This window comes from Prosopis cineraria, unplaced genomic scaffold, assembly GCF_029017545.1.
Source record: "Prosopis cineraria cultivar Desert tree isolate PC_DT_omini unplaced genomic scaffold, ASM2901754v1 PC6, whole genome shotgun sequence".
Taxonomy (NCBI): domain Eukaryota; kingdom Viridiplantae; phylum Streptophyta; class Magnoliopsida; order Fabales; family Fabaceae; genus Prosopis; species Prosopis cineraria.
In genome coordinates this window covers 39,563,437-39,590,793 of record NW_026555337.1, presented here as the reverse complement: position 1 = coordinate 39,590,793, position 27,357 = coordinate 39,563,437, and the positions used below count along the sequence as shown (strand labels likewise).

The 27,357-nt window shown below is 30.2% G+C and overlaps 1 protein-coding gene across 7 annotated transcripts; it reads right to left on the bottom strand.

The window, feature by feature from the left end:
- Positions 1–14,451: 14,451 nt before the first annotated feature.
- On the bottom strand, positions 14,452–27,013 carry LOC129313025 (uncharacterized). 7 transcript variants are annotated; one of them, XR_008593826.1, is made up of 5 exons: positions 26,490–27,013; positions 16,473–19,835; positions 16,121–16,215; positions 15,749–16,032; positions 14,452–15,508 (listed from the first exon to the last, which is right to left on the bottom strand). XR_008593826.1 is itself a non-coding variant. In XM_054955852.1 (2 exons), the coding sequence occupies exon 2, from the start codon at positions 19,506–19,508 to the stop codon at positions 16,773–16,775; it is 2,736 nt and encodes a 911-aa protein (XP_054811827.1). In that variant the 5' UTR covers positions 19,509–19,835; positions 26,490–27,013; the 3' UTR covers positions 16,330–16,772. The 7 variants fall into 7 exon arrangements, 1 of the variants encoding a protein (XP_054811827.1); XR_008593827.1 differs by having other exon boundaries at positions 15,749–15,851; XR_008593824.1 differs by having other exon boundaries at positions 14,452–16,032.
- Between the last annotated feature and the right edge of the window lie 344 nt (positions 27,014–27,357).

Here is a 27,357-nt window from a genome sequence, read left to right as displayed (position 1 = left end):
ATTTGATATATCTCTCTCTCTATATATACTGGAAAATTGTTGCCGCCAGTGAAGAAATTTTTTAATAAAAATTTAATTTTTCCAGAACATTTTTTATACGTTAATATAAATTATAAATTTTGTAGTTTAAAAAAAAACTATATCTTTAACTGCTGAACTTTTAAACTTGGACTCGAATCAATATGGCTAACACTCTTTTTATTTAAATATATTTTTAAATGAATATCACATTTAATAAATATTTATTTATTTTTAAATTAATTATATCCTTTTATATTTATTTTTATTTAATGGTGATTTATCTTAAAATAAATATAAAATAATTTTTTAAGTAGGAATATTTTTTTAAAAAATAATAATTACATCTTAAAAGACTTAAAAATGTTAACATATAACTTTTCAAATAAAGTCTTATATTTTTAAATGAATGGAGTATAATTTTTGATTTGGAATAATTCAGTCATTTATAAATTTTTTGATTCTGTATAATCTAATATTTATAATTCTTTAATGAATTACTAAAATTAAGATATACTTAATCGAAGTTTAAGGACTACATCCGTAATTGAAAAAGAGTTAAGGGATTAAAAGTTATATTACGTTTGTGAGTCTATTATTCTCATGCAGTATGTGGGATCCATGTAAATTATTTTTAAAAATAGGAATAAAATATTTATTTGGGTCTAATTTAATTAATTGGTTAGCTAAATTTTGCGTGAATTTGTGCCCCCCACTTCTTCTGACGTCAAGCTTGTCCGGTACCTCTCCTACAATTATTGGTCCAGACTATTTTGGAGGCTTATATTGTTTTTTCCCACTTTCCAAATATTATTTTGTGAGTTTCCTTTTAGCACTGTTATGCTAATCTCTCTCTCTCTCTGTCTCTCACATGATTTGCCTTTCAAATTCAACCTCATATAATAATAATATTAATACTAATAACAATATTAAAAGTGTTTTGTCTCAGAATCTTTTTGTCAATTATTCAACCAGGCATGATCTATTATGGGCTGAGAAAATAATTATGGCGCACTACTTGAGGGAAAATTTAAGTTATGTTAAATTTTAAGTAGAACATATGATTAATAAAATACGTTTAAGACAACTTTTACATGATTTCAATGTTTTTATTTATAAGACGATTTATGAAATCTAGACAGTAATTATATATTTTTTTTTCAAAAATGTCATTTCAAAAAAAAGTACTCCCTTGGTCCTAAATTATAATACACTTTTAAATAAAATCATACATATCAATAAATCTCATTAAATACATTTAATAACTTTATTTTTTTAAAATAAAAATATAAAATTCTAAAAATACTCGTCATTTAGCATATTAAAAAAAGATAGAAATTAATTATAGAAAGAGAAATGGTAATATTAAAATTATTGCATTTAATGAAACCTTAATCTATCTAAAGTGTCTTATATTTTTAAATAAAATTTTTTTTAAAAAAATACCTTATAATTTGAGATAGAGAGAGTACTTTTGATTCATTAAGAAAGAGAGTGTAAGAGGACGAAAACATTTGTGAAAAGATAGTGAATTTTGATTTAAAAAAAAAAAGTGTTGCCTCCCTCTATCTTAAATTATAAAACATTTTTAAATATAATCTTACATGCTAATAAAACTTATTAAAAACACTTTATAATTTTACTTTTTGAAGATAAAAATATAAATTTTTAAAAATATCATTCATTTAATACTCCGTTGATGGAAAAATATTGAAAAGAGAGAATATATAAGAAGAGTAATATAAAAAAATTATCATTAATAAAACTTTATTTTTATTAAAATGTTTTATAATGTAGAATATCAAATCTTTTATGAAAATATTTTATAATTTGAAATGATCAGAGTATTTTTTTTTTTTTACATGTAGAGTAAGTAATTTTGCCTTATAAAAAGGAATGGAGAAAGAGCATCATGCTCCACAAGTAAAATGACAACTAATTATCAATTTAACTATATAAATTAGCAAACTTTTCATCTTTAATTTTGTTGGTGGACTAATTACTTCAAGAATAAATCCATTAAAGTTGCAAAAAAAAAAATTCCAAGAACCATAAATGAACAATTGATGACAAAATTAATCATTGAATTTTTTTATTGGAAAAACTATTCCTCAAAATTTTATGTCTGTTCGCTCACATGATTTTTCCCTGCTGTCCCACATGGATAATTTCCAAGAAATTAGTGTTGAGGTGGTAAATGTAAATAACGCGTCACTATTTTATTTAAAATATATATGAATTAATTGAATAATTCCCCGAAATGCGGGTTAGGAAAAAGTTGCATAGTTTGACTTCCCAAAAACTGCCAGCTGGCTGAAAGTTAATGGTTGACAAACCATGCAGCGCGTTCACATATTTAACCTTTATTCATATTTAAAAAAAAAAAAAAACAAGAAGAAAAAGATATCAAGTTTACTCCTTTTATCCGTAAAGTTTACTCTTAAGACTTTTTCAGAATTAATTATATAATATTTTATTTTAAAAAAAATACTGGTATTTCCTTTTCCTAAAATTATATAGGATTTATCTATAAAAAAAAGGAATATTTTAGTACTTCTTAAAAAATGTTAATAATTAAGTCAAATAAAGAAGACTTGATTTATAATCTCAAATATGATTGATTGTTAGAATTTTGTGGATGAAAGAAATAACTTTTCATAAAATGCAATAATATTCAAATCTAACTTCATAGTTAATATCAATAGTATCTAATATCTTAAAATTTTATGTAAAAATATAAACTATTGCTATGAGTTTGTGACTTGATATGTTTTAGTTAAAATCGCCTTTTATATAATTTATAGGAGAGATAATTCATTCAGAAATTAAAAACAATGATAAATTATATATCATAAAAATTGGAAATATTTATCATTTTTTATGACACTTCATATTTCTATACATTATATAAAATTTAAAAGATGAGTCGTACTAATGTTTACCCAAAAAAATAGTCGTACTATTTATAATTTGTTAATGATATTTACTTTATTATATTTTTTTATAGAACAAAAAATAGGCTCCATTAATAATAAAGATTATATCTCTCCGGATATGCTGAGCATAAATAGTAGACATCTCCAAAGTAAATTGTTACATACTTTATTATATATTTTATCATATGTACAGACGAATTTCAATGGAGCATTATATGACATTCAAGAAAGGTGAGTTCCATTATACATGGGTTGTGAATATTATGATTTGTTATTGATTTTATTTTGTGTGCGTGTATATATTCCCAACGATTTTATTATATATTGATGTTATTAATGGTATTGATATATTGATTTAAACAAAATGTGTATAATTTATTTTAATATTTAATTTTTATAAGCCACTACCCTTCCTAATACTTTATATGCTTTTATTTATAACACGACAATAATCACAAGTATAGTGATAGTAAACATAATTAAATGAATATTATGCAACTTATTGACTTCATTTACTTAAAGCCGAATAGAGGGGAGGAGATGAATTGAATTTTTTAAATGAAAACAATATTTTAGCATAGTTTAATCCTTTAAGAAATTACCTATAATATCCACACACTCACCCATATTTACATTCCTATCCAAAAGGCAGAAAAACACACACATTACAAATTCTCACTCTATTGAGCACGGAGCCTCCTCATTGAAGGAGGGGTACAAGTATTACTGGGCCACAAGGGGCGCGCGCGCGCAGATACATATATTTTATGTACAAAAAGTAAATTTTTCCAATAATAGAAATTATTTTTTCCAAAGGAATAAGGGTAAATAATAAACATCTCCCAACTAAGTTACTAAATACACAACTGAAACATATCTTCTTTATCATTCAACTTGCACCATAATTTTCTTTGTGATGCTTGCATTGCAGTTCTTTTCAAATAAATGTAAACTTATATTTTATTGCTATTATATCTTGGCCTTCTCATAAATATTTTAATTTTTATATATATTACACAAATTTTCTGTTTTTAAAATTTATATAATTTTTTCTTGAAGAATAAGAAAAAATATTTCATAAATCTTACGTAACTATTATATATTTAAACTAAGCATATAAATTGATTAAGAATTATCTACTCTTTATCCTCTATCCACCGAGAGAGATTGGTTTACAAATGAACAAACTACTCTATTACATAAATCTCATTCTATAAATCACCCTGTGTGTGTGTGTGTGTGTGTGTGTGTGTGTGTGTGTGTGATTTCATTCTGTTGCAGTCGGTTATGCATTAAAAATCAAATTGACATTGATTTGAGATACAATAATCACGTGAATTACGTACACATTAATCCTAAGTGTCAACTGTCAAACCATTATTTTGCTTTAGGAAAAAAGAAAATCTGATTCGATTGAATTAACATATGAAGCATCATAGATGAGATAAGAACCGCGTCGAAATTAAGAAACAAAGTCAAAAAACCAAAACTGTGTAATAGAATCAACGTCGTCCCACGCATATTTTGGGATGCCCCCTAATATAATTAATACAACTTGCAGCGTTTCATGGAGGTCGTTGAATTAAGTTGAGCAATTGGATATTATTATTATGGCTTAATATTTAAATATTAATTAATTAATTCTGTTCTCACTAAACAAATGAAATGTGGGATGTTCTCGAGCTGTCACTAAGAATTCAAACACTAACAGAAGAATATTTGCTGTGATATAGGTGATGAATGAAGTATAACTTTCGTCAAATTCCATTTATTTATATTTTTTAAGGTTAGGTGGTAAGAAATTAAATAATGCTACAAATAATCCTGTGTGAATTATATATGCAATTTTCATTGATCATTTTTGTGAATCCTTGAACCAGGATATGAATTATCCGTCTTTAACTAAATAAAGGAAAATGTACCTAAAACTGATTTACGTACACATACCATTTTATAATATTTGTAAGTGGAATCCACTAGTTATCTGTTGTTATCTAAAATAAAATTAGTTGTCAATATTTTGAAGTCAAACTAATTGAGGAACAATGTCATAACTTGTTTAATTTCGACATCGATTGTGGAATTTTGAATTGAATTTAAATAAATTTATTTTTTACAATAATACAGAATGGTACAAGTAGGGGAGATGACATTAAAGAACAAAAAAACTGAATTAAACTTGCATAAATACTAAACAATTTGAAAATTCAAAATAAATATCAAAGGTTCTTTAATAAATTGGTATAAAAATTTGATACTTTTTTTCAATAATTTATAACCATCAAAACAAGAATTTTTGGTGAAATTCATTAATTTATAAAAGAAAAACTTGTTAAGCATATTACCATTTTCCAGTTATTTACCACTATCATTATTTTATTTGCAACCTTAAAACATGAATTTGCAAATAATTAAGATTCATTAATTAGTAAAGGAAAATGATTGTCAAGCAATAATATATTTAGAAAGCTTTTTCTTCACAAATTAGTGATTTTTTATTTTAAGGGTTTCAAAAGCATATGAGAGCGGCAAATTTTTAGACCAATTCGCTAAAGTAGAGTTTGAATTGATAGATTTACATTTGTATTTTAGATTTAGATTTAAAATATTATATTTAAAATCTCACATTTATAATATATATATATATATATATTTGTTTAGATAGTTTGAAAATTTTCAAATGATAAAAAAAATGGGTTGAGATTCAAATTTCAAGAACTGAGTGATAGATTTACTTTTATTTGTTGATCAATGAGAGACAATAACAAGAAATGAGAAAAGATACAAAAATTATAGAGATATGAATAGTAAAATCATGGGAAGAATGAGATGTATAAAGACTAAATTTTCAAATGACTAAGATATGGAGAGAATTTATAATTACAAAAAAAATTATAATAAGAAATAAATTTTGATCTAAATTCATATATTTTTGTGTATCCAAATAAAGAGTTTAGTTCAAATTTAAATCTCCATTAATTCAAACTTTTCATAAAAGACCTTTGATCCTTATTTCAAATTTTCAAATATTTTGGCCCTTACTTGTATTTAAGTTCATCTTTAATGTGATCCTTTAATGTCATTCCCCCTAAAAAATAAGTGTAGATAAAATTTATTTCTCATTATAGATGATTGCATTTTGATTTTTTTTTAAGAAAACCATCTAATATTTTGAGCTATATTTTTTAAAATCCATGCCAAAATTGAATGAGTCTCCAAAAATAGATATTTTTATAAGGGTTAAAGTGTAAAAGCACCCACCAAATGGTCAGCCTATAATGAAAAAAAGGATAAAAATACTTATAACATTATTAGAGTTAGTGCAAAATTTACTAAACCATTAATTTTTTCCTAACGCCATTAGTTTTCAATGTTAATTACTAACTTTGCTTGCCACATATCAATATTTGCTGGCGTGTATTAAAAAAGAGGCAAAAATACACACGAAGTCATCAGTCAAGAGTATCAACAACTAAAGTAAGAAAAAGAAAAAAAATATTTATAATATTATTGAAGTTAGTGTAAAAGCAATCAATTTATCGAATTCTTTAAATGTTAACTATTTAGTTGACATATAAATAAAAATTAACTATTTTTTCATTGACGTAGACAAAAAATATTCATCGATTAATTTTTACATAGGTTAATCAATAACATATCCCATCAAATCTCATTTTTTTTGTTGATGTATTTCACCTCCTTCCTCCATCCCTCTCCAATTATTTTTCTCATTTACAAAATCTGAGATTCAGCACAGTGCAATAGGTTATACACAATCAAAAATCGATAGTAAGCATGCCTCCCTATGCCACCTACCTTAAGAACATTGTTACAACCTTAAATAATTTCATTCATGATAGGTTCAAAATTTTTAAATTGTTTTCACCACTATTATAAATAAACAAACAATTTAATTTGATATTCAGTCAAAATGACATATTTTTCATATGATATTCATATAATAACTGATTAACTTCCATTGAATTTTACTTGGGAGTATTTTTTGTCCATATTAGAAAAAAAAATTAACTTCTAACTAGATGTTAGTTAAACGGTCAATATTTAAGAGATTTGATGGATTAATTACTTTTGTACTAACTTTGATAATATTATGAGTATTTTTATATTTTTTCTCACTTTAAGCTATTGGATGCTCCTGGTCAATGACTTCATAGGTACTTTTAACCCTTTTGTAGTTCACATTAATAAAAACTAACACATGACAAACACAATTAATATTTAATATTGAAAACTAATGTTAGGGTAAAGTTAACTATTTGATTTTTACATTAACTCTGACAACGTTATGTGTATTTTTACTCTTTTTTTCATTTTAAGCTACTGAATGTTCTTGAACAATCACCTCATAAGTATTTTTGTACCTTAATCCTTTTTATAACAGGCATAACTACACAAACTCAAACCCGAGTTATCATGTTCAAGCAAAATTTCACTTCTTCACTAAGGTCTGTTTGGATTTCAGTTGGGTATAATAGATTATGAAAATAATTGATTAAGTGGTAGATTTTAATTATAATTGATTATGTTATAACGTAATCTGTTTGGATACTGTTTTTTTAAAATTGATTTTAACAGAATTGAAGATATTTGGATAATTTAATCAAAATTAATTTTTAACTATATAATTTAATTTTTAAATATCAAATATTAATTTTTTAAATATATAAAGTTTAAATTTTATTAAGGAAAAAAAAGAAAAAGAAGAGAGTTTAATTTTATTTTTATTAAATTATGTGCTTTCTTTGTAATTTTTTTGGGCCTGTTTTTGTAATTTTTCCCAACGTTTTTGACAAATTTTGGCAAAAAGCGGACGAAGGGAGCTTCGGGAAAAACACGCGTTTTGGCCCAGAATCGATTTTTGATCATTTTCGACTGTTTGGATAGATTGACAGAAAAAATTAATTTTGGGTCCAAAACGCGCGTTTTCTCCTTATCCAAACGGGTACTAAGACCAATAGGTAGGACCAATGCCTGTTCGTTAAATATAGTCATTTTGAATTTGTGTGTGTTTATATATTGAGATTATAATATGTGAGATTTTTATTGGAAAAATTATTTCACAAATGTTCAGGCAAAATATAACTTTTTCACTAAGACCATTGATAGATAGGACTTAGAAGGACAAGTGCCTATTTGTCATCGCACCTTGAATTTATCTATACATATTGAAATTATAATATATGGGATTTTTTTTTTCAAAAATTATTTCACAAATGTTATATCTCTCGTTTGCATAATTGTTGGAAGTTTCATTCATACAATCTTTCCTCGTTTTCATTAATTTTTTTTTTGTTTATCCCAATAATCCAGTAAATGATTTGCGGTAGAAGATCTAAATTTGATATATGAAGAGAGGATCTAATAGGGTCTATAGCCTCTAGGCTATATAAAACCTATTTTCTTCGGTCTATAATTATGCCATTGACTATATCAGAAGTTTAATTTTCATCGGAAATTTCCTTCGTATCATTGCTTGACTTTTGTTACCATAAGCATGTGTTGAACCTACTCATATTATGAATGAAATTCATTGCCCTTAATATTAATCTTTGTTTTGGCAAAAAACGAAATATTAATCTTTGTCAAATGTAATTTTGACCGAAGTAATTAATTTGAAGTAGCTTTGTTAATTACAAAATTATTTATAGAAATATATTTTCAGCATGTTTCGATCCAAATATGGCCAAATTCATCTATTTGGACCATGTTTACTTTCTCAAGCTTGGGGCAATAAAAAAAAAAGGAAAATTACACCTAAATTACACAGAAGAAAATTTATTATTAAAAATTTTGTAAAATTTATAAAATACTCTCAAACTTTAAACCCGACACATTTACAAATTGGCAAATGTCATTTATAACTAAATAATGGGCACTAAGAATTTACTATTGCAAATTATCATTTTTATTTACAAATTATAAATGGCAGTTACTAAATTATAAATACATTTTATCAAGTTATAAATATATGATTTGAGACTTAAAAGTATTTTAAAAATTTTATAAAACCTCTTGATAATACATTCTTTATGTGTGACTTAGGTGTAAATTTTCCTTAAAAAATTTACAATACCCTGCAAAATAATGTGTGTATAGATATATTATATATATATATATAGTAAAAAAAATTATATAATATCCAAACGAACGTGTCTGCCTACTTTTGTTAGTATTATTATGATTTTTTTTTTTTCGGAGGAAGTTGGTGCATGCACTTGCATATGTGCACTGCACATATGTAAGGAGACTTAAATGTATTGACAGCAAAAATGTGATGTTATAGCAAATGTCAAATTAATTCTTATTTTTCACACAATAATTAATTGGAATGGATTTTGCACTCTAATTAATTTATATTTTATCTTCGATAATGCCAAAATTATCACTTTATAATATTGCTAGCAGTCGTTGATTCAAGTGATTTCAACACTTGTTCTTCTTTAATCAATAAGATTTTTGGTTCGAGTTTTGTGTTTGATTAAAATTGCTAGTTTTGCATCAAACAAGGTTTAACTTAACCTAATCCAAATCACTCGAAGCTGGTTAGTATTTGGAAAGAAAAATTATTTTTAATAAAAAATTAAATTTTTAATTTGTTAAGAGACTAATCATTTCTTCTAAACCTAATCCCATTAGTAGGAAGATATCACTTTAATATCAAGCAATCAAAGTTTTATCCTGAGTCCTCACAACTCTTGTTTTCTTTATAGCTATATTAATTTAAACTTAAATGGCTAAAATAAATTAATAATATACATTATGGATAAAGAAATTCTCTTATTGCATTTTAATTAAAAAAAAGTAAACTAAAAACTCTGCACGATTTCGATCTCCACACTTCATCTAGCTCAAAGTGCCAGATTTTTCTCCATAAACCATATCATAACTATTTTTTTAATTGATATATATATATATATATAGAGAGAGAGAGAGAGAGAGAGAGAGAGACAGAGACAGAGATGGGGACGGTGAGATCCAAGTATAGGAAATCTTTGAATTCTAATGTGTAAGATGAACTAATAAGACATCACGTTATTAATTATTTTTGGTCAAATTTTTTAATGAATTTTAAAACAGAAAGATAAATGTCCAAGGCACATAGCTGTGGCTGAAAAAAAAAATAGGGGAAAGCACATGGGACTGTGAGGCCAAGTTCATGATAATGATTATTTTTTTCCTTTTGACCTAAGGTTTTATTTTTAGTTTCCTTTTTTTTTTTGGCATAGCCGAATGTTGACATTGTTGCGAACAAATAAATCAATAATATAAATGATATGTGTATGTATATATGTTGTTGGTGGCGTGCAAGCGAGGGATTTCTCAGAGACATTCTTCGTGTTGAATGCTTCAAAGGGATGATCATACGAATAAAAAGAAACATCCTAAGTGCATCAGATTTGCTTCATTCTTAAGAAACTTAATTATTTTCCTCTGTTTATTGAGATTTTATTTTATTTTTCCGTTGCATATTTGATTTGAATTAGATATAACAAAAAAATTAATTATTTTAAAATTACATGGATGGAAATTTAAATAAAGATATATACTTTTTCAGGTCAAATTTATATCCATGGAAATTTATCTTGATGTGGATATTCAGATTGATGTTATTCAAGTTACATATTGTCATAACTCAATTTTACAACATAAGATTTGAGTAATATTGAAATTGAATTTCTAATGCTTTTTACTCACGAGTAGGCAACATATTGCTCTTAAGTTAGTACAAAGTCTACAAAGTCTTTTCTCAAAATATATGTGAAGTATTGTGTTACGTGTAGTGATTATTGATGATATAATTAAATATTTATTTTATGTCACTCTTGAAATGAAAAATAAAGATAAAAAAAAATAGCTTAAATTGAGAGGACTCGGCTTCTCTCAAAGAAAGCCTTCTTTATCTTTTCTTTGAGGCAGAGGCTTAATCTAACTATCCAAATTTAATTTGGACGGTCTAGCTTTAATATTTTTAGTTTTTGTTTATATTTTTTAAAATAAAAAATATATAAAAATTGTAAAAACTTTTAATAAATACAATCATTAATCTGACAATTCAAGTTTAATATTAAATTTTTTAATAAATTTACTGTTCTGTTCAGAATATATTTATATTATCTAAAATATATTTAAAAAGTCAATTTAAATTTTTTATATTAAATTTAAATTATCTATATTAAATTTGGACTATTTGATAAATATATTTATTAAAAAATTATATAATTTTTATATATTTTTAATTTAAAAATATAAATAAAAAATAAAAATAAAAATATTAAATTTGGATGGTCGAGATTTTTCTATGCCTAAAAAGAGAGGCAGAGGAAGCTTCTCTCAAAGGAGAGAAGCCGAGTCTGAATTAAAAATTGAGATATAGAGTTATACATTTATTTTTTTTATAACCATAAAAAAATAACTAATTGAATTATGTGGTTTGGTTTTGTTTATAATTATCTTTCTAGCTGTATGACTTGATGATTGCTGAGAATCTAATTTATGAGACTTCAGACTTCAAATGCAACAACATGTTTTAGATTTGGAAAATAGGAATATTTTAGATTTCTTTCTTTCTTTTCCCCTTTATTTTGAATTTATAATTTAATAAATAATTGGCAACAGTGTTGGTCAATGTCGCACGTTGTAGCACTAAAAGGGAAGTTGCTTGCATGTTTTGCAATGTTTTGTTTCCACTCAACAGCTTGGAGCTTGTTGTGTTCAGTTCACGTTGTCAAGTAAACAAGTAAATTGTATAACACTCAAAAGCATAAAACAATATTAACATTTAGATTTATTAATAATAGTGATTATGCATAGAATATAGAAAATTTCAAGATTAATAAATGAAGGTGTTTAAATTTAAAAAATAATAAATTTTTCAAAAAATAATAATTTTAGTTTGGTTACCAAATAAAAAATTAGAAATACTTTTACAGAAAATATTATTATTTTTGTTTTTGTTTATATTCCAATAATAAAAGTTCATAATGTCATGAGAAATTGAGAATTGGGATGGGGATGAATCTCTCTACTTTGCTTTTAGGCCCAAAAGAACTCTTTGTCCCCACATTGACCCATTCAATACTTGTTGTCACCCAAAGATACAAAAAATGAACAACGACAGTTAGATATTTGACAAAATTTTTTATAAAAAGTTATAAATATTAATTCAAATAGTTTTATGTAAAAATTTTTATTATTATTTAAAAATTATATTTGATATTTAAATACTTATATGCAATTAAAACTTCTGAATTTATAATAATTTGGATTGATATTTTTAATTTATTTTTTAAAAAATTTATTGAAGAGTTAACTATTATTAATTTAATATTTTAGGACCTCCATGTTACTATGCATTGCATTCATATTTCTTTATTTCAAAACAATTATACCGTATTCATGTATTAATGGATATAAAAATATTTAACAGACAATGTTTCCCAAACCTGGCGGACATTGACTTAATACATGTTCAAGGTTGAATGGTGTAATGGTGATTAAATGTGCCGAAATTAAGTTTTTAAATGTTGACAAAATATTTTTAAACATTTATATGTTAAATTTATTTTTAAAAATAATAATAATTACTACAAAAATCATCATTTAAAATTTAAAAATGTTAGAATTAGATGATTGAAAGGATATTTTATAAAATTAAGAGACCAAATTAAAAATTTTATAAAAAAAATCAGAGGACCAAATTACATATTTTTATTTTATCAAATTTATAAATATACAAGATTTTTACATAATATTAAAAAATGTGTAAATAAAGACTTATATATGTAAATAGAAATATTATTTTTTATTTCAAAATATATTTTAATTCACTGTTAAAAGATTAATAATGTAGAATTCAAATAAAGGTAAACATAAATAACTACACTTGTTATTAAGTTAAGGTGTTACTTGTCACCATTTTAAAATACAACATGTAACTATTCGGCGAGCTCATTATATTTTTTTTCAGGAAAAATAATCTTATATAGACTGAACCATAGTATAGTAACATCTCCAATACAATAAATCAGAACTAGAAGTAATCTTTTAAAAAAATAATTTTAAAATAAATTATAATTAAACCAAATAAACATAAAATTGTAATTGAAAAATTATTTTTGATTGAGTATTTAAAATTTCAAATAAATCAACTATCAAATCAAATAATATCTTAAAAACAAATTAGTTAAACTAAAAATCATATAATTGGCAAGAAAATAAATAAAAGATACAGATCTATTGATCCAATCTATTAATTATTTTCAGATAAAATAATCAATATTATGAGTAATGATGGTTTATCAAGATCAATCATGCATCATCGAGCAGCGACATACAAAATCTGGTCATTATTTTACAATTTCAATTTTAAACTTATTTAGATAGTTTTCTTAATTTCAAACCTCATTACACACTAACAAAATCTGAGAATCTAAGTTTTGAATTGTTTTTGGCGTTCTAACATGGTCGCAAATGAACACATTCTTTCAAGGAAAATTTCACTTGTACAAAAGAAAGGCGTAATTGGCCATGAATATTCTCTATCATATCTAAAATTTCAAAGATAACCTTTGAGTATAAAGAATTTCATTCATCAAATCATTGGTTAAGCATGAGTTTTGGTAGGAATATGATGCCGTGTTCCATGGTTCTGTATTCGCTAATAATGTTTGAGGTTGGTGATAATATGAAAATGATGGCACCAATTATATGCTCATCAAAACAAAGTTGAATTGTTCATTTTTGATCTAGCTTTACACTCCTTTTTTTTCATTTATAAATTATTTTTAATTATCTATCAAAATCAAGGAGAATTAATTAAATTATTGATCTTGTCCAAAAAAAAGACAAATTTTTCTATTTATCTTTATTTAATTTATCATGTTTAAAAAATTATTTATTATGTAACACTTTATCCTTTACTCATCCAAAATTATGTAAAGGTAAAATTAGAAGAATGTAATTAATGATTTAATTTTTTATGCAAATAACTTGTAAAAAGAACCATGAATTTCATTTAGTAGGTGATTTATATATATGTATATATATATATGACTGAAGGGAGTAAAAAATTTGTAATGATTATTAAAATTTAGGAATTTTTCTTGTATATACAATAAATAATTACTCAATTTAAACTTAAGTTGAGATGATAAATATTAAATATTCATTTAGATGGAAATATGCGTGTGTTCAGATCAACTTTATAACCATGGAAATATCAGACTGACGTTCTCAAAAGTTATATAGTATTATAATTCAATATTACAATATAAAATTTGAGAATTGCTCATTATCTTGTCCAAGTATCACTGAAATTGAATTTCTAAAATTTGAAAATGTCATCCTCCATGTGCTGAAGATCATGACGGTGTAGTTTTTTTGGCCCAAATGAAACAAAGGTTGCATTTGTTTTTCTTTTTTACCAGAAACAACGAAAGTTGCATCGAAAGAGATCAACTTCTATCAGATTCACATATCATGAGAATTTTTGAATCCTTTGATAGAAAACCAATATTCATTTCTCAATTACAACATTGTAATGAAACATGACAGATATAAAAACAAAATTGGATGCCTTGGATGTCACTAGGTGGATGAGAACCGTAAAACTAAGCCATTGCAAGCCTAGATAATCCGGGATCCAGCATGAAGAACATCACAATCAGTCAAAGGGAATTACAACTTTGGGTCCACCTGAAACATTACTGTGCCGAAATTATACCTCATCATGCTTCTCACCTCAAACGAAATGGTGAAGGAAGAACTACGTTACGGTAGCTTGTCTCTTGCCTTTTTTTTTCCTTCAGTGGGCATTTCTCAGTTCCCTCGATCATTCTAGATAAAACATCTGCTTGCTTTGTGTCACCCCCCTGATTAAGGCTATTGATCAATTCGGATTACAGCTACTCCAATCTGTTGCACTTCCTTTTTCCAGAATTTTACATAAAATGTAACATGCATTACGGGTCTTTTCTTTCCTGCTGCTAAGAGAGACTTCAAAACTTTATCATAACTTGATAAGTCTAAGATACAGTCTCTCTCAAGGCCAAAATCTAACAGCTTCAAAGCAGCAGCTGTCTTTCCTTTCTCACAAAGAATTGATAAAAGGCTATCAAAGTCAGGCGTATACCCAAGGATTTCTCGACATGACCTCTCGTTAGAAGAGCCTCCAAGATCTTACCAACCAAGTCCACGTTCTCCATCACCCCTTTCTCTACCATACTTTTCATTACTCTGCTTGCAGTTTGAACCCTACCATCATCACACTAACTCTGCAAGACTGACCTATAAAGGGATGAATCTGGCAGGTGCCCGCTTTCAAGCATGCTATCCAAGGCTGTTTTAACATCAGCTGGTTCACCTTTCCTCAAGCTGCTCTCAATAAGCAGCCAGCAAGATTCTGCTTCTCTAGAAACCCTTCTCCTATCCATGATCTTAATAATTTCAAAAGCTGATTCAGAATTTCCTTCTTTTGAGTGCCAACAGATCAAATTATTAAAAGCAACTGAATCCTGGACAACCTTTTTCATTACCTGCCGGAAAAAAGTTCAATCATTGGGTTATAAGCACTAGGTTCCATTTCTAAAGAACTGTGTGGCCTCAAGATGATGTCCTTCTCAACTAACTTATCTAACAATTTTACTGCCCTATCATATGCATTGGCCTTGCAAAAATTCTCAATTAAAATGCCATAATGACCAGCTTCTGTGGGAATGCTCATCGAATCATTGCTTTTAGTACATCTGTAGCTGCATCCATGTCGCCAGACTTACACTGGCAAATCAGTCAGCAGTTTCTGGAAGATGGAATTATCCTTAGGAGCAATATATCTATTCACCATCTCCTTCAAAGCATTTTGAGCTTCGATAAATATTTCTGCATCACAAAGCCCAGGAAGCAAGATGGTGAACGTGACAGCATTTGGCTTAACACCAGATGACTTTAGCTCTTTAAAGATTGCAAGCGCATTGTCAATTCGCTCTGTTGCAACACACCATTCTAATATGAACTATTTAAATATGACCAGAAGATTTCAAGAACCCATCACCTTCCACAACTGCAGCATAGCATACATCATTCATAAACAAAGCTAGAAAATTAAAAGCTGGAAACCCGTATCCAAACATATGGTAATGAGAAAATACCTGCCATGGTTGTCCATCACAACCGCCAATTGCTGTAGTGATTACCTGCCCTGTTTCAGTTCCATTACCATTCCCAATAGTTGGCTCTATATCCTCTGCATAGGGCAAAGTTATTACCAAACACAAACTAATTGCATTGAGCAAAGACCGCTCAGGTTCATACAACTCAACAACAAATTAAACTTGTCCAAAACTAAAATATATGGGCATTGTAATAAAAGTAGCTCACGTTAAAATGAATACAGATTATTTAGAATAGCTTTTACATTAATGATTAATAAAGTAAAAAAGTAATGATTAAACATAAACATTGAAAGTGAAAAAATATGGGAAAATGAATGGCAATAAATACCTTTTCATTGCCCTTGTTGGCTATCTCATCTCTAATTTTCATTTCATTCAATTCTTTAGGAAGCTGATCATAAACTGATTTCTTTATTCTATCCATCAATCTACATTGGATGCGTCTACACTAGTATATCCTGGCGGGAGCACATGCTGCTCCACATTTGTGCTGCCCGTCTCAATGGGATTTGTTTCCTCATTGACTCTTTCTTTAGTATCTCGATCAAACTTAGTTCTCTTGGTGTTAGAATCCCCTCCCTATGTGGAAGCAGGAATTTTCCATAAAAGGGTACCTTAAAAAGTACCATCACTTACAGACTGGCTTCACAAATCCAGACTGAACAGCAAGCTCTTTGTATGAATCAACACCTACTTGCCATTTAGATAGCTGCCTCTTCAATATATCAAATGCCTTTAAACCCCCATGTTCAATTTTTTTAGTCGGAGCATTAAACCCCAACTCAACTAAGCAAAGATCATCGGATAAATGGGGACCCACTAGATCGGACTCTGACTTATCATTGGAAACATTCTTTTCCTCTGAAACATGAAAAATTAATGTATCATGAATCTTATCTCGATAACTAGAGTTCCCGTAAACAAGATTTGTGTCACAGCACTTGAATGAAGCTGGACGGTATAGCCAGAAAGGTTTTAGTTTTGAAGGATCAACCCAAGTTTCATCTGTATCTTCAGCAAGGGATACTTCATGATTACCACAAACCTCAGAACCAGAAATAGAAGCTGAAATTTCACCAGCCACCTTCAAAATTTCATTGTATTTGGCATCAAGCTCTGCTTCTACAGAAAATTTTCCATCTTCCAAATCAGAACACCCATCATAAATTTCATGAAGCACAAGTAAAATAGGGAGAGGAAGAACTGGACCTACTATATCACCATCACACTGAACCTTATTAGACCCTTTATTGCTGCAAGAGGATGATTTCCTTAAGAAAAATGGAGGCAATTCAGGACGGGATGGAACAGCTAAAAACTCCAAAGCCACCTTCTTTTGACCAACATCTATGTCCAGAGATTCAGAATGCTTTGAAAATGCCAATTGTAACAGATCCAAAGGCAATTCGGCCCACAATCCCCTCAGAGCAACATCATGCAGGTTTGCTGATGGCTTCACATCTTTAAAAAACGCAATAATGGCAGGTGAAGTTCTAAATGGGCCGACCCCACAAGCATTCAATTTCTCACACAAGAACTCATGAACATCCACATCGAAAGGTCCCTTCTCCTGAGCATCCACACAAGGATCTTTCAGTTTTTTAACTAAGAGTTTAGTAAGGTTGCCTCTTCTATATGCATCGATATAGTTCAATTTATGAAACACAACATTTTTGCGATACTTACATTTCTCATCACCTACAGTGAACAATAAATATTTGTCCAAATGTAACCCTTGTTCATGGCAATTTTCTAACTTTCTATCATGAATCCAGGAGGCTTCATATCTCTGCAATTCAAGCTTTCCGGATGACATTAGCCTTACCAATGTAAAACCACCATATTTATATGGTTCACAAAGTAAGGAGGCTAAATCACTGTTCACAATGCCAAAGCCCAAAACTATCTCCTTCTTCATCTGCCAATCAATCCAATTAGGGAGAGCAGCCTTTGACAACTCTTCTTTTAGAAGACAACTCCCACAAAGACAATCACGACCAGATAACACAATTTCATATGGAAGCTCCCACGCATAAAAGGTCTTGTTAGAAAGCTTTGAAGCAAGAGATCCTCTTTGAGATGGCAATGAAGTTCCATAACAGAAGAGATTGAACTCACCACTCCAAAATGATCCCAATATGATGCAAAATCCAACTTCAGAAGCTAACTTGAAAGTATCTTCCCTTGAATGTGATCTCAACTTGGACAAGTTTAACACATTCATGAAGCTAGGGTTGGTAAGACCATGGGCCCATCGTATAATTGGCATCATATGCTTCCGCACATCACATAAAAGTAAGAAATTTGTGGAGGCCACAGTGAAGTAGAAGCCGTCAGGACTTGCCCTTGAAAGGGCTAGAAATCTTTCATTTTGAGCCCGTGTATGCATGTGCAAAACATCAACCTTCAAAAGACAACTTACAACGCATTTATCTGCACTTAAATCAACTAAAAAAACTGCATCAGAACGTGCCACAATCAAAATTCTTGGATGCCAACTAAATTCACAACTTAACCAAACTTTGTCATCAGAACAATTTGAATCATGCCACGGTACTTTCAACCTAGTTCCCTTAAAATTGCCATTTGAACTCGAATTTTTCATGTAATACTCCAAATCAAACAAGAACAGCTCACCACTTTCAAGCAAAACAAGGCTTTCTTCACGTATGTGTGAACTCCAACAAGCATGGGCAACAGAGCAAGTTTTAAAAAATTTTCCACCCATATAGGCTACACTAGGTCTCTCCAAACTTGAATTATATTGAACAGAAAACCAATGCGCAGAATTGCATGTGGAAGCCAACAAATACCCAATAGTAGAAGGCTTGCCTAGATCATCACCACCCTCATCATCAATTGGGTTAACTAAAATCCTTGATATGTTGTAACATGCTCCACTTGCAACTCGAAAAATATCACCATTACCATCAAGCTGAAGGCGCAAACTTGAACCTTCAACATGGAGAATCAAAAACCCAACTTTCTCAGAGTTCACCCCTGTTGGAAAGAAGATAATAACACTATTGCCATACTTGAGAAACTCAAGCCGATTGTAATGAAGGATAGAGGTGATATTATTTTGGAATTGGGGACCACAAAGCGAAGCGATGGAGGACGCAGTGGAGGGAAGAACAGGAGCATCAGGACACGAGGTTATGAGAAATCGAGAAAGAGAGAGTTGGGGGATATAAAGAGGAGGTGGTAAGAGAGAAGAGGAAGAGAAAACATGGGTGAGGGTTTGAGCAATGGGATTGAAGATGAGGGGACCCAAGGTGGGCCGCGCAGAAGAGGGAATCAGAACAGGGGATGAACAAGATATAGAAACTGGGAAGAGGGACTTCCAGTCTTCTGAGAAGTCCATTACTTGAGAAAAGTAAAATAACGAGAAGAAATCAAAAATTAGAGAATTTGAAGAAAGCAAGGAATGAAGAGGAACAACTACAATCAGAGGCCAGTTACGTAGTTGTTTGGCAGGAGTCGGCAAATGCTTTCCCTACTCTGTGAACTATAACACAGATACTACTTTGTGAGTTAATCTCAGCTGTCCGTCAAATCTAATGAACACTAATGTGCCAAAAAACTCCAGCAAGAAACAAGAAACCAAACATATGTTTAGAAGCATTTTCATTGAATCTTTCAGCAAAATTGTTGACGCCATTTAAGTTTTCAATTTCTGATCAGCAATAATCTGCAATCCAAAGAAAAAGATAAGCCTTCGTTGTCAGTGCATAAAGCTAAACTAAACAAAAAAAGTAATATTATTCTACTAGAACAATCTGATTCTCATAAAACACACACAAGAATTTTGTAAAATCCTAAAAATGAAAAGATCCATCGTCAAACACAAATTGCAGGGAAGAAAATCTTTACAACAGCTGAAGAGTCAGTGTATAAGAGACTGAAGTTACAAACAACAACAACAACAAGTCTTTATCCCACTAGGTGGGGTCGGCTACATGGATTGCAAGACGCCATTGTGCTCTATCATTTATCAAGCTTTTAGGAATATTATTAATTAAGAGATCACGTTCAACAACTTCCAAGAGCGTTCTCTTAGGCCTTCCTCTACCTCTCTTAATTGGACTCAAAGTTATATGTTCCACTCTTCTCACTAGTGCCTCCCTTGGTCTTCTTTGTACATGCCCAAACCATCTCAACCGATTTTCTACCATTTTTTCCTCAATAGGTGCCACCCTCACTTTTTCGCGTATGTGTTCATTTCGAATTTTATCTTTACGTGTATGTCCGCACATCCATCGTAACATTCTCATCTCTGCTACTCCAACTTTATGCTCTTACTGTCCCGTTAGAGCCCAGCATTCACTACTATATAACATTGCCGGTCTGATAGCAGTGCGATAAAACTTTCCTTTAAGTTTATTAGGCACCTTACGGTCACAAATAACTCCTTTAGCTTTTCTCCAATTAAACCACCCAGCTTGAATTCTATGTGAAATATCTCCACTCATTTCACCATCATTTTGAATAATGGCTCCCAAATATCTAAACTTTTCCACTTGAGGTATAATTTGATCTCCCAATTTCACTTCCAAATTATTTTCGAATAGTCCTTTACCAAATTTACAATATAAATATTCCGTCTTACTTCTACTCAGACGAAAACCTTTCGACTCCAATGTCCTCCTCCATAACTCAAGTTTGCAATTAACCTCTTCTCTTGTCTCTGCTATAAGAACTATATCATTCGCGAAGAGCATACATTTCGAGATTTTCTCTTAAATATGTTCCGTCAAAACATTTAAAATCAAGTTGAACAAATAAAGACTCAGAGATGATCCCTGATATAGTCCAATCTTTATAGGAATATCCTTTGTTTGACCACTAGGCGTTTTTATACTAGTTTTTACCCCCTCATACATATCTTGTATGGCTTTAATATAAGCAATCCATACTCCCTTTTTTTCTAACGCTTTCCAAAGCACTTCTCTTGGTATACGGTCATAAGCTTTTTCCAAATCAATAAAAACCATGTGTAGATCTTTATCTTTACAACGATACTTTTCCATTAATCCCCTAAGTAGATAAATCGCCTCTGTAGTTGATCTACCTGGCATAAAACCAAATTGATTCTCAGAAATACTTGTCTCCAATCTCAACCTGTGCTCAATTACTTTCTCCCACAATTTCATTGTGTGGCTCATGAGTTTAATCCCTCTATAGTTAGTACAATTCTGAATATCTCCTTTATTTTTATAAATAGGAATTAATGTACTTCTCCTCCACTCATCAGGCATTTTCTTGGACCGTAAAATCACATTAAATAACTTAGTTAACCATCTCACCCCTTCTTCACCTAAACATTTCCACGCTTCGATAGATATACAATCAGGTCCGTTGGCTCTACCATTTGCCATTTTCTTAAGAGCTTCCTTTACCTCCTTATCACGTATTATTCGATAGAATGACAAATTTTGTTCTCCTTCACCAGTTACTAAATCCTCCAAGTTACTAGATGAATCCTCTCCATCATTGAAAAGTTTAGAAAAATAAGTCTCCCATCTATTTTTAATTTCATCATCTGTAACTAAAATTCTTCCCTCTTCATTTTAATACACCTTACCTGTTCTAGATCTCTTGATTTTCTTTCCCTACTCTTGGCAATCTTATAAATATTTTGCTCTCCTTCCTTCGTCTCAAGGTTCTTATAAAATTCTTCAAAAGATTTAGAACGAGCTTCACCCACAGCTCTCTTAGTTTCCTTCTTAGCCATACGGTACCTCTCCCAATTTTTCTCATTGTTACACAAATGTATGGCTTTAAAACAGTTCTTCTTATACTTGATTTTGTCCTGTACACTATTATTCCACCACCAAGACTCCTTATCTATCGGACCAGAACCTTTCGATTCTCCCAAAACTACTTTTGCAACCTCCCGTATCTTTTTAGCCATATCCTCCCATATGATGTTAGCACTTCCCTGAGAATCCCAAATTCCTTTATCCAAAAGATTTCGCTTAAAAATATCTTGCTTCTCACCTTTTAATTGCCACCACCTAATCCTTGGTGTTACTACTTGTCGACGTTTTTGGATTTTACTCATAATACACACATCAAGGACTAGGACCCTATGTTGTGTCGTTACAGCATCTCCGGAGATCACCTTACAATTTTTACAAAGTTTTCTATCTGTGTTCCTAACCAAAAGAAAATCAATCTGTGACCTTGAGGCTCCACTTTTGAAAGTGATGAGATGCTCATCTCTCTTCTTGAAACAAGTGTTGGCAATCTTAAAATCATACGCCAATGAGAAATCAAGAAGAGTTTGTCCTTCATTGTTTAGCTCTCCAAAACCAAAACCACCATGCACCCTCGCATACTGACCAGCTTCCCTCCCGACATGCCCATTAAAGTCTCCTCCAATAAAAATCTTTTCACTCTGTGGTATGTGTCGAATCAACCACTCCAGATTCTCCCAAAATAATTCCTTAAAACTAGCTTCTGTCCCGACTTGCGGCGCATAAGCGCTAACAATATTAACAGTCTCACGTCCAATTATCATTTTTAAAGAAATAATTCTGTCTCCAATTCTGCTAACTTCTACAACGTTCTTCTTCCACTCCTTATCTATAATGATGTCTACTCCATTGCGTGCACTTACTTTTCCTGTATACCAAAGTTTGAAAACTTGAATATCCTTAGCTTCTTCTCCACGCCATTTTGTTTCTTGCAAGCAAAGGATATTGATTTTCCTTTGAATCATAACCCCTACAACCTCTACAGATTTACAATTTAATGTCCCAACATTCCAAGTACCAAATCTAATTTTGCTCTTATGGACTAACTTCTTTAGCCGCGTGCGTCCAGAATGACGCGGTAGCCCTTGCTCATTTAACACTACATCCGGGCGCCGATGCAACGGCTCTAACTCACTTATCACTGTACTCAAGCCATGCAGCGCGTTACTTACGGCAACGACCTAGCATTAACATTATAACGTCTATTGTCCATGTTCATGATAGATTCAACAAATTTTTACATTGACTGTTGATGGCCTAACACAACCTCCTCCTTTACCCGGGTTTAGGACCGGCTATAAACATAGGCAGAGTTAAGAGACTGAAGTTAAAGAGCAAAAAATGGAACTAGTATTATTGAAACAACAATCAGGCAAAGTAATGTTTTAAAACAGGTTTGGGTGGGTCTAAGCCATCCATTTACCCTACAACACCCGGTTTCTTAAAAAAAAAAAATCAGTAGAAAGTATAAATATATGTTTTTCATCCTATTCCAATTGAACATAAATAGCATCATTCTAAAAGTATAAACCTATGAATAATACAAGGATCAATAATTTAACAATAAATAAGCAAGGATCAATAATTCCAATTTCCAAACCGTCATAATCTTGGCACATTAGCCATGTGGCTGTCACGCCCCAAAAATTAAACGTGACCGACACGGGATATATGCACAAACATACATCTCTTAAGCCTTGATCAAAGAAATTTTACTCTAATATTTTAATTCATTTGTCATAGAATGGAAAATCATTGTAACATTTTCATATAAACAAAAGATTCCTAAACTTTCGATAAAAGTTTCAGCAAAACTTCCTCCGTAAATAGGACTTCACAAAATTTTAACAACATATAGTCCAAATCTAAAATACGGAGTTCTTCTGCTCTTCCACAATAGGCAGGCAAATAGATAACAGAACAGGATTCTATCTGTAGTTATCATGAAGCATCTAATTATAATTTCAAAATATAATGCATAATTAAACATTTATATCAAAAGAAAGGTGTCCTCAAATGATCTTCTAATCAATTTAGCAATGAGCCCTCAGAGGTCAACAGAAAGTATATTGTCAGCTATGTTATCTAAAACTAAAATATTTCTAGTGAATGACATCCCAATAATAAAGTCAAAAGGACATATGTGAATATTTTCAAATAATTATAAACGAATTAAAAAGAGCCACCAAATTAGAAAATTTAAATACCTTGACAACTTCACAAATGCTGAATCATTAAATTTTAAATAAATCAACAATTTATCACCTAACTTTAAGAATCAAGTAAATTAAATAATTGAATAGGAATAAAAACATTTACTAATTAAAAACAATAGAGTTTATTTTTCACAAGTCTAATAAAATTAATTTGTTTATAAGGACTTTACAAAAATTCAAGTTGGGTGGTTTAATTGGAGAAAAGCTAAAAGAGTTATTTGCGACCGTAAGGTGCCTAATAAACTTAAAGGAAAGTTTTATCGCACTGCTATCAGACCGGCAATGTTATATAGTAGTGAATGCTGGGCTTTAACAGGACAGCAAGAGCATAAAGTTGGAGTAGCAGAGATGAGAATGTTACAATGGATGTGTGGACATACACGTAAAGATAAAATTCAAAATGAGCACGTACGCGAAAAAGTGAGGGTGGCACCTATTGAGGAAAAAATGTTAGAAAATTGATTGAGATGGTTTGAGCATGTACAAAGAAGACCAAGGGAGGCACCAGTAAGAAAAGTGGAACATATAACTTTAAGTCCGATTAAGAGAGGTAGAGGAAGGCCTAAGAGAACACTCTTGGAAGTTATTGAACGCGATCTCTTAATTAATAATATTCTTAAAAGCTTGATAAATGATAGAGCACAATGGCGTCTTGCAATCCATGTAGTCAACCCCACCTAGTAGGATAAAGGCTTGTTGTTGTTTTGTTGTTTGTTGTTGTTTATGAGGACTTTACAAAACATATAATAGCCATGGACACACAGTCCATGGGGTAATTAACCAGATGCAGCTGAAGCCATGAAACAAACATAGACACATAGTACACGAAAGTAACTAATCAGATGCGGCTGAAACCACGAAAGAAACATGAACACACAGTCCACGAGAGTAATTAATAAGACATGGCTGAAGCCACAAAATAGACGTGGACACACAATTTATGAGGGTAATTAACCCAACGTGGGCATAAAATCCACGAATACCAGATGTGAAAATAGAGCTCATGAAAATCAAACTAGCTAGTTATTAACCATGTTGCGCCAAGAGCTAACGGGACTGCCATTAACAACTAATGTTATGTATAAAGTCTCTTTTTAAATCCACTTTCAAACATGCGAGAAATTATCATTTTTTTAAATATAAATTCTTCTTCTCAATATCAAATTCACATGAATCAATTTAAGATAATCAATCTTCTACATGTGAAAAATTTATAACTAACATATCATAAACTCTTCCACAAATTTTTTATAGTTGGCTTTATCAAATAAAGGACTACTAAAATTTGTAAAAGCATTTTCATCAGTCTTTTAAGTATAAGTCATGACTTCAAGAAATAAAACAATTTAATTAATGAAAATAGCTAATACAAAAGAAATACATATAAATATCTGTAAATTGTTGAAAATGATATTTTTGATAAAAGAAAATTTACTAATATATAAATTAATTGGGACATTATCCACTTACCTGATGGGTTCTCAATGATCAAAATTCACTTCTCATAACTTCAATTCGAATTTCTCTTATTCTAAACACCCTATAAGAATAATAAGGTCTAAACAAACTTTCAACAAGTTAAATAAACCTCCTCCCAACATCATCATTTATCTCACAAAGCTTCCCCCATAGTCAACAGTGTTGCACCACCAACCAATACTCCATCAATTCACAATTCATCTATTACCCACTTTATTGAATACTTTAGGTACATCCCAAAGTCATAAAACAATAATATAGTTCATAATCATCACCTATGATTAAATTCATCTAATTTCATTCACCCATTTTATCAAACACCTTAATTGTATTCTCAAAACCAAACAATAAAACAATACTTTTGTTATAATTATCTAACACAAAACTTCAAAAAAGTCAACTAACCATACAATAATTTTAAAATCAAGTCCTTTGCAATGTTTAAGTTAAAACTCAACTAAATAGTATTTCAATCAATTATGTATCTCACCATAATTAATAAAATTTTATTAAATATATAATCAAGAAAAATTCTCTTAACGGGCATTTTATCAAACATCATATGAGTATTAATCTTCAAGTTTTAAGCCTAGCTCTTCACTCCCAATCTCATCCTTACCCTTTTTCCATAATTCTCCAATATCAGTATTTAAATTAATAGATCTTCCCAATAGCATTCCTTCAACATATCTCAATCTTAAACTCACAAAAATCAAATCTATCAATTATCATATTTCTCTTAACATTTAAATTTCAGCTTGAATCATCCCCCCTTGCACAACCACGAACAGCAACAGCAACAATATAATAAAAATTGCAACTTCAACATCACAGATACACACACCACTGAATCAAATCAACAAAACGAGAAAAAAAATCGAAAATCCTCACCTCTGCTCACAATAACAGAAGCATGAAGAAGGAGAAGATTGTGCAAGGAAAGAGGAGGAAAAGAAATCAACACACCCCACAGCCACCATAATAGCGACGACGCAAAGTGATAGGCGACAGAGCAACAGTAGTGCCCGAGGAAGATCTAACAGCAACAGCACGGTAGCCTGAACAGAGAAGGAGGCACGACAGACAAAGAGAAGAAGAGGATTCTGCAACAAGGACCAGAGGGGGATGAACAAAGAACGGAAGGGATTGAATGCCTCACTCTCCCAGTCGTAGCCACCGCCAAGAGAAATGGAAAGGGGGAGGTTTTCGACTCTCTCTGACTCCAATAACAGCTCGACGAAGAAGAAGAAATTGGGGGAGTAGGAGAAGACTCGACGGCGAAGGGCGAAGCTCCTTCAATCACTAACGTCGGCGATGAACTGGGAACAGAGAAGGAACGCAGACGACAAAGGTTTCTGGAGGATTCTGAAACGGAAATATGGAGAAAGAGGCAGAGAAACGTACTTTAGCTTCTGATTTTATTATTATCATTTCACAATGAGAGCAAAAATGGAAATTTAGTGTTTATGGGGCCAAAAAAATCTCCCCCAACCACTAGGAGGACTTGAACACTAAGGCCTAAGCCACCAATACATGTTATTAATCTTTTTCAAAATATATATATATATATATAAAAACTACTTTTTTATAAATTTAATATTTTTTAAATACATATATAAATATTTCATCATTAATTTTTAATTAAATTTTTAAGTCATTACAGTAGCCTCATCATTCAATCATTCCTTACATCACATTCTATTATACCATCATAAATCCAAAAATTCAAAAAGCACCATCATAACTCCATAGACCACAA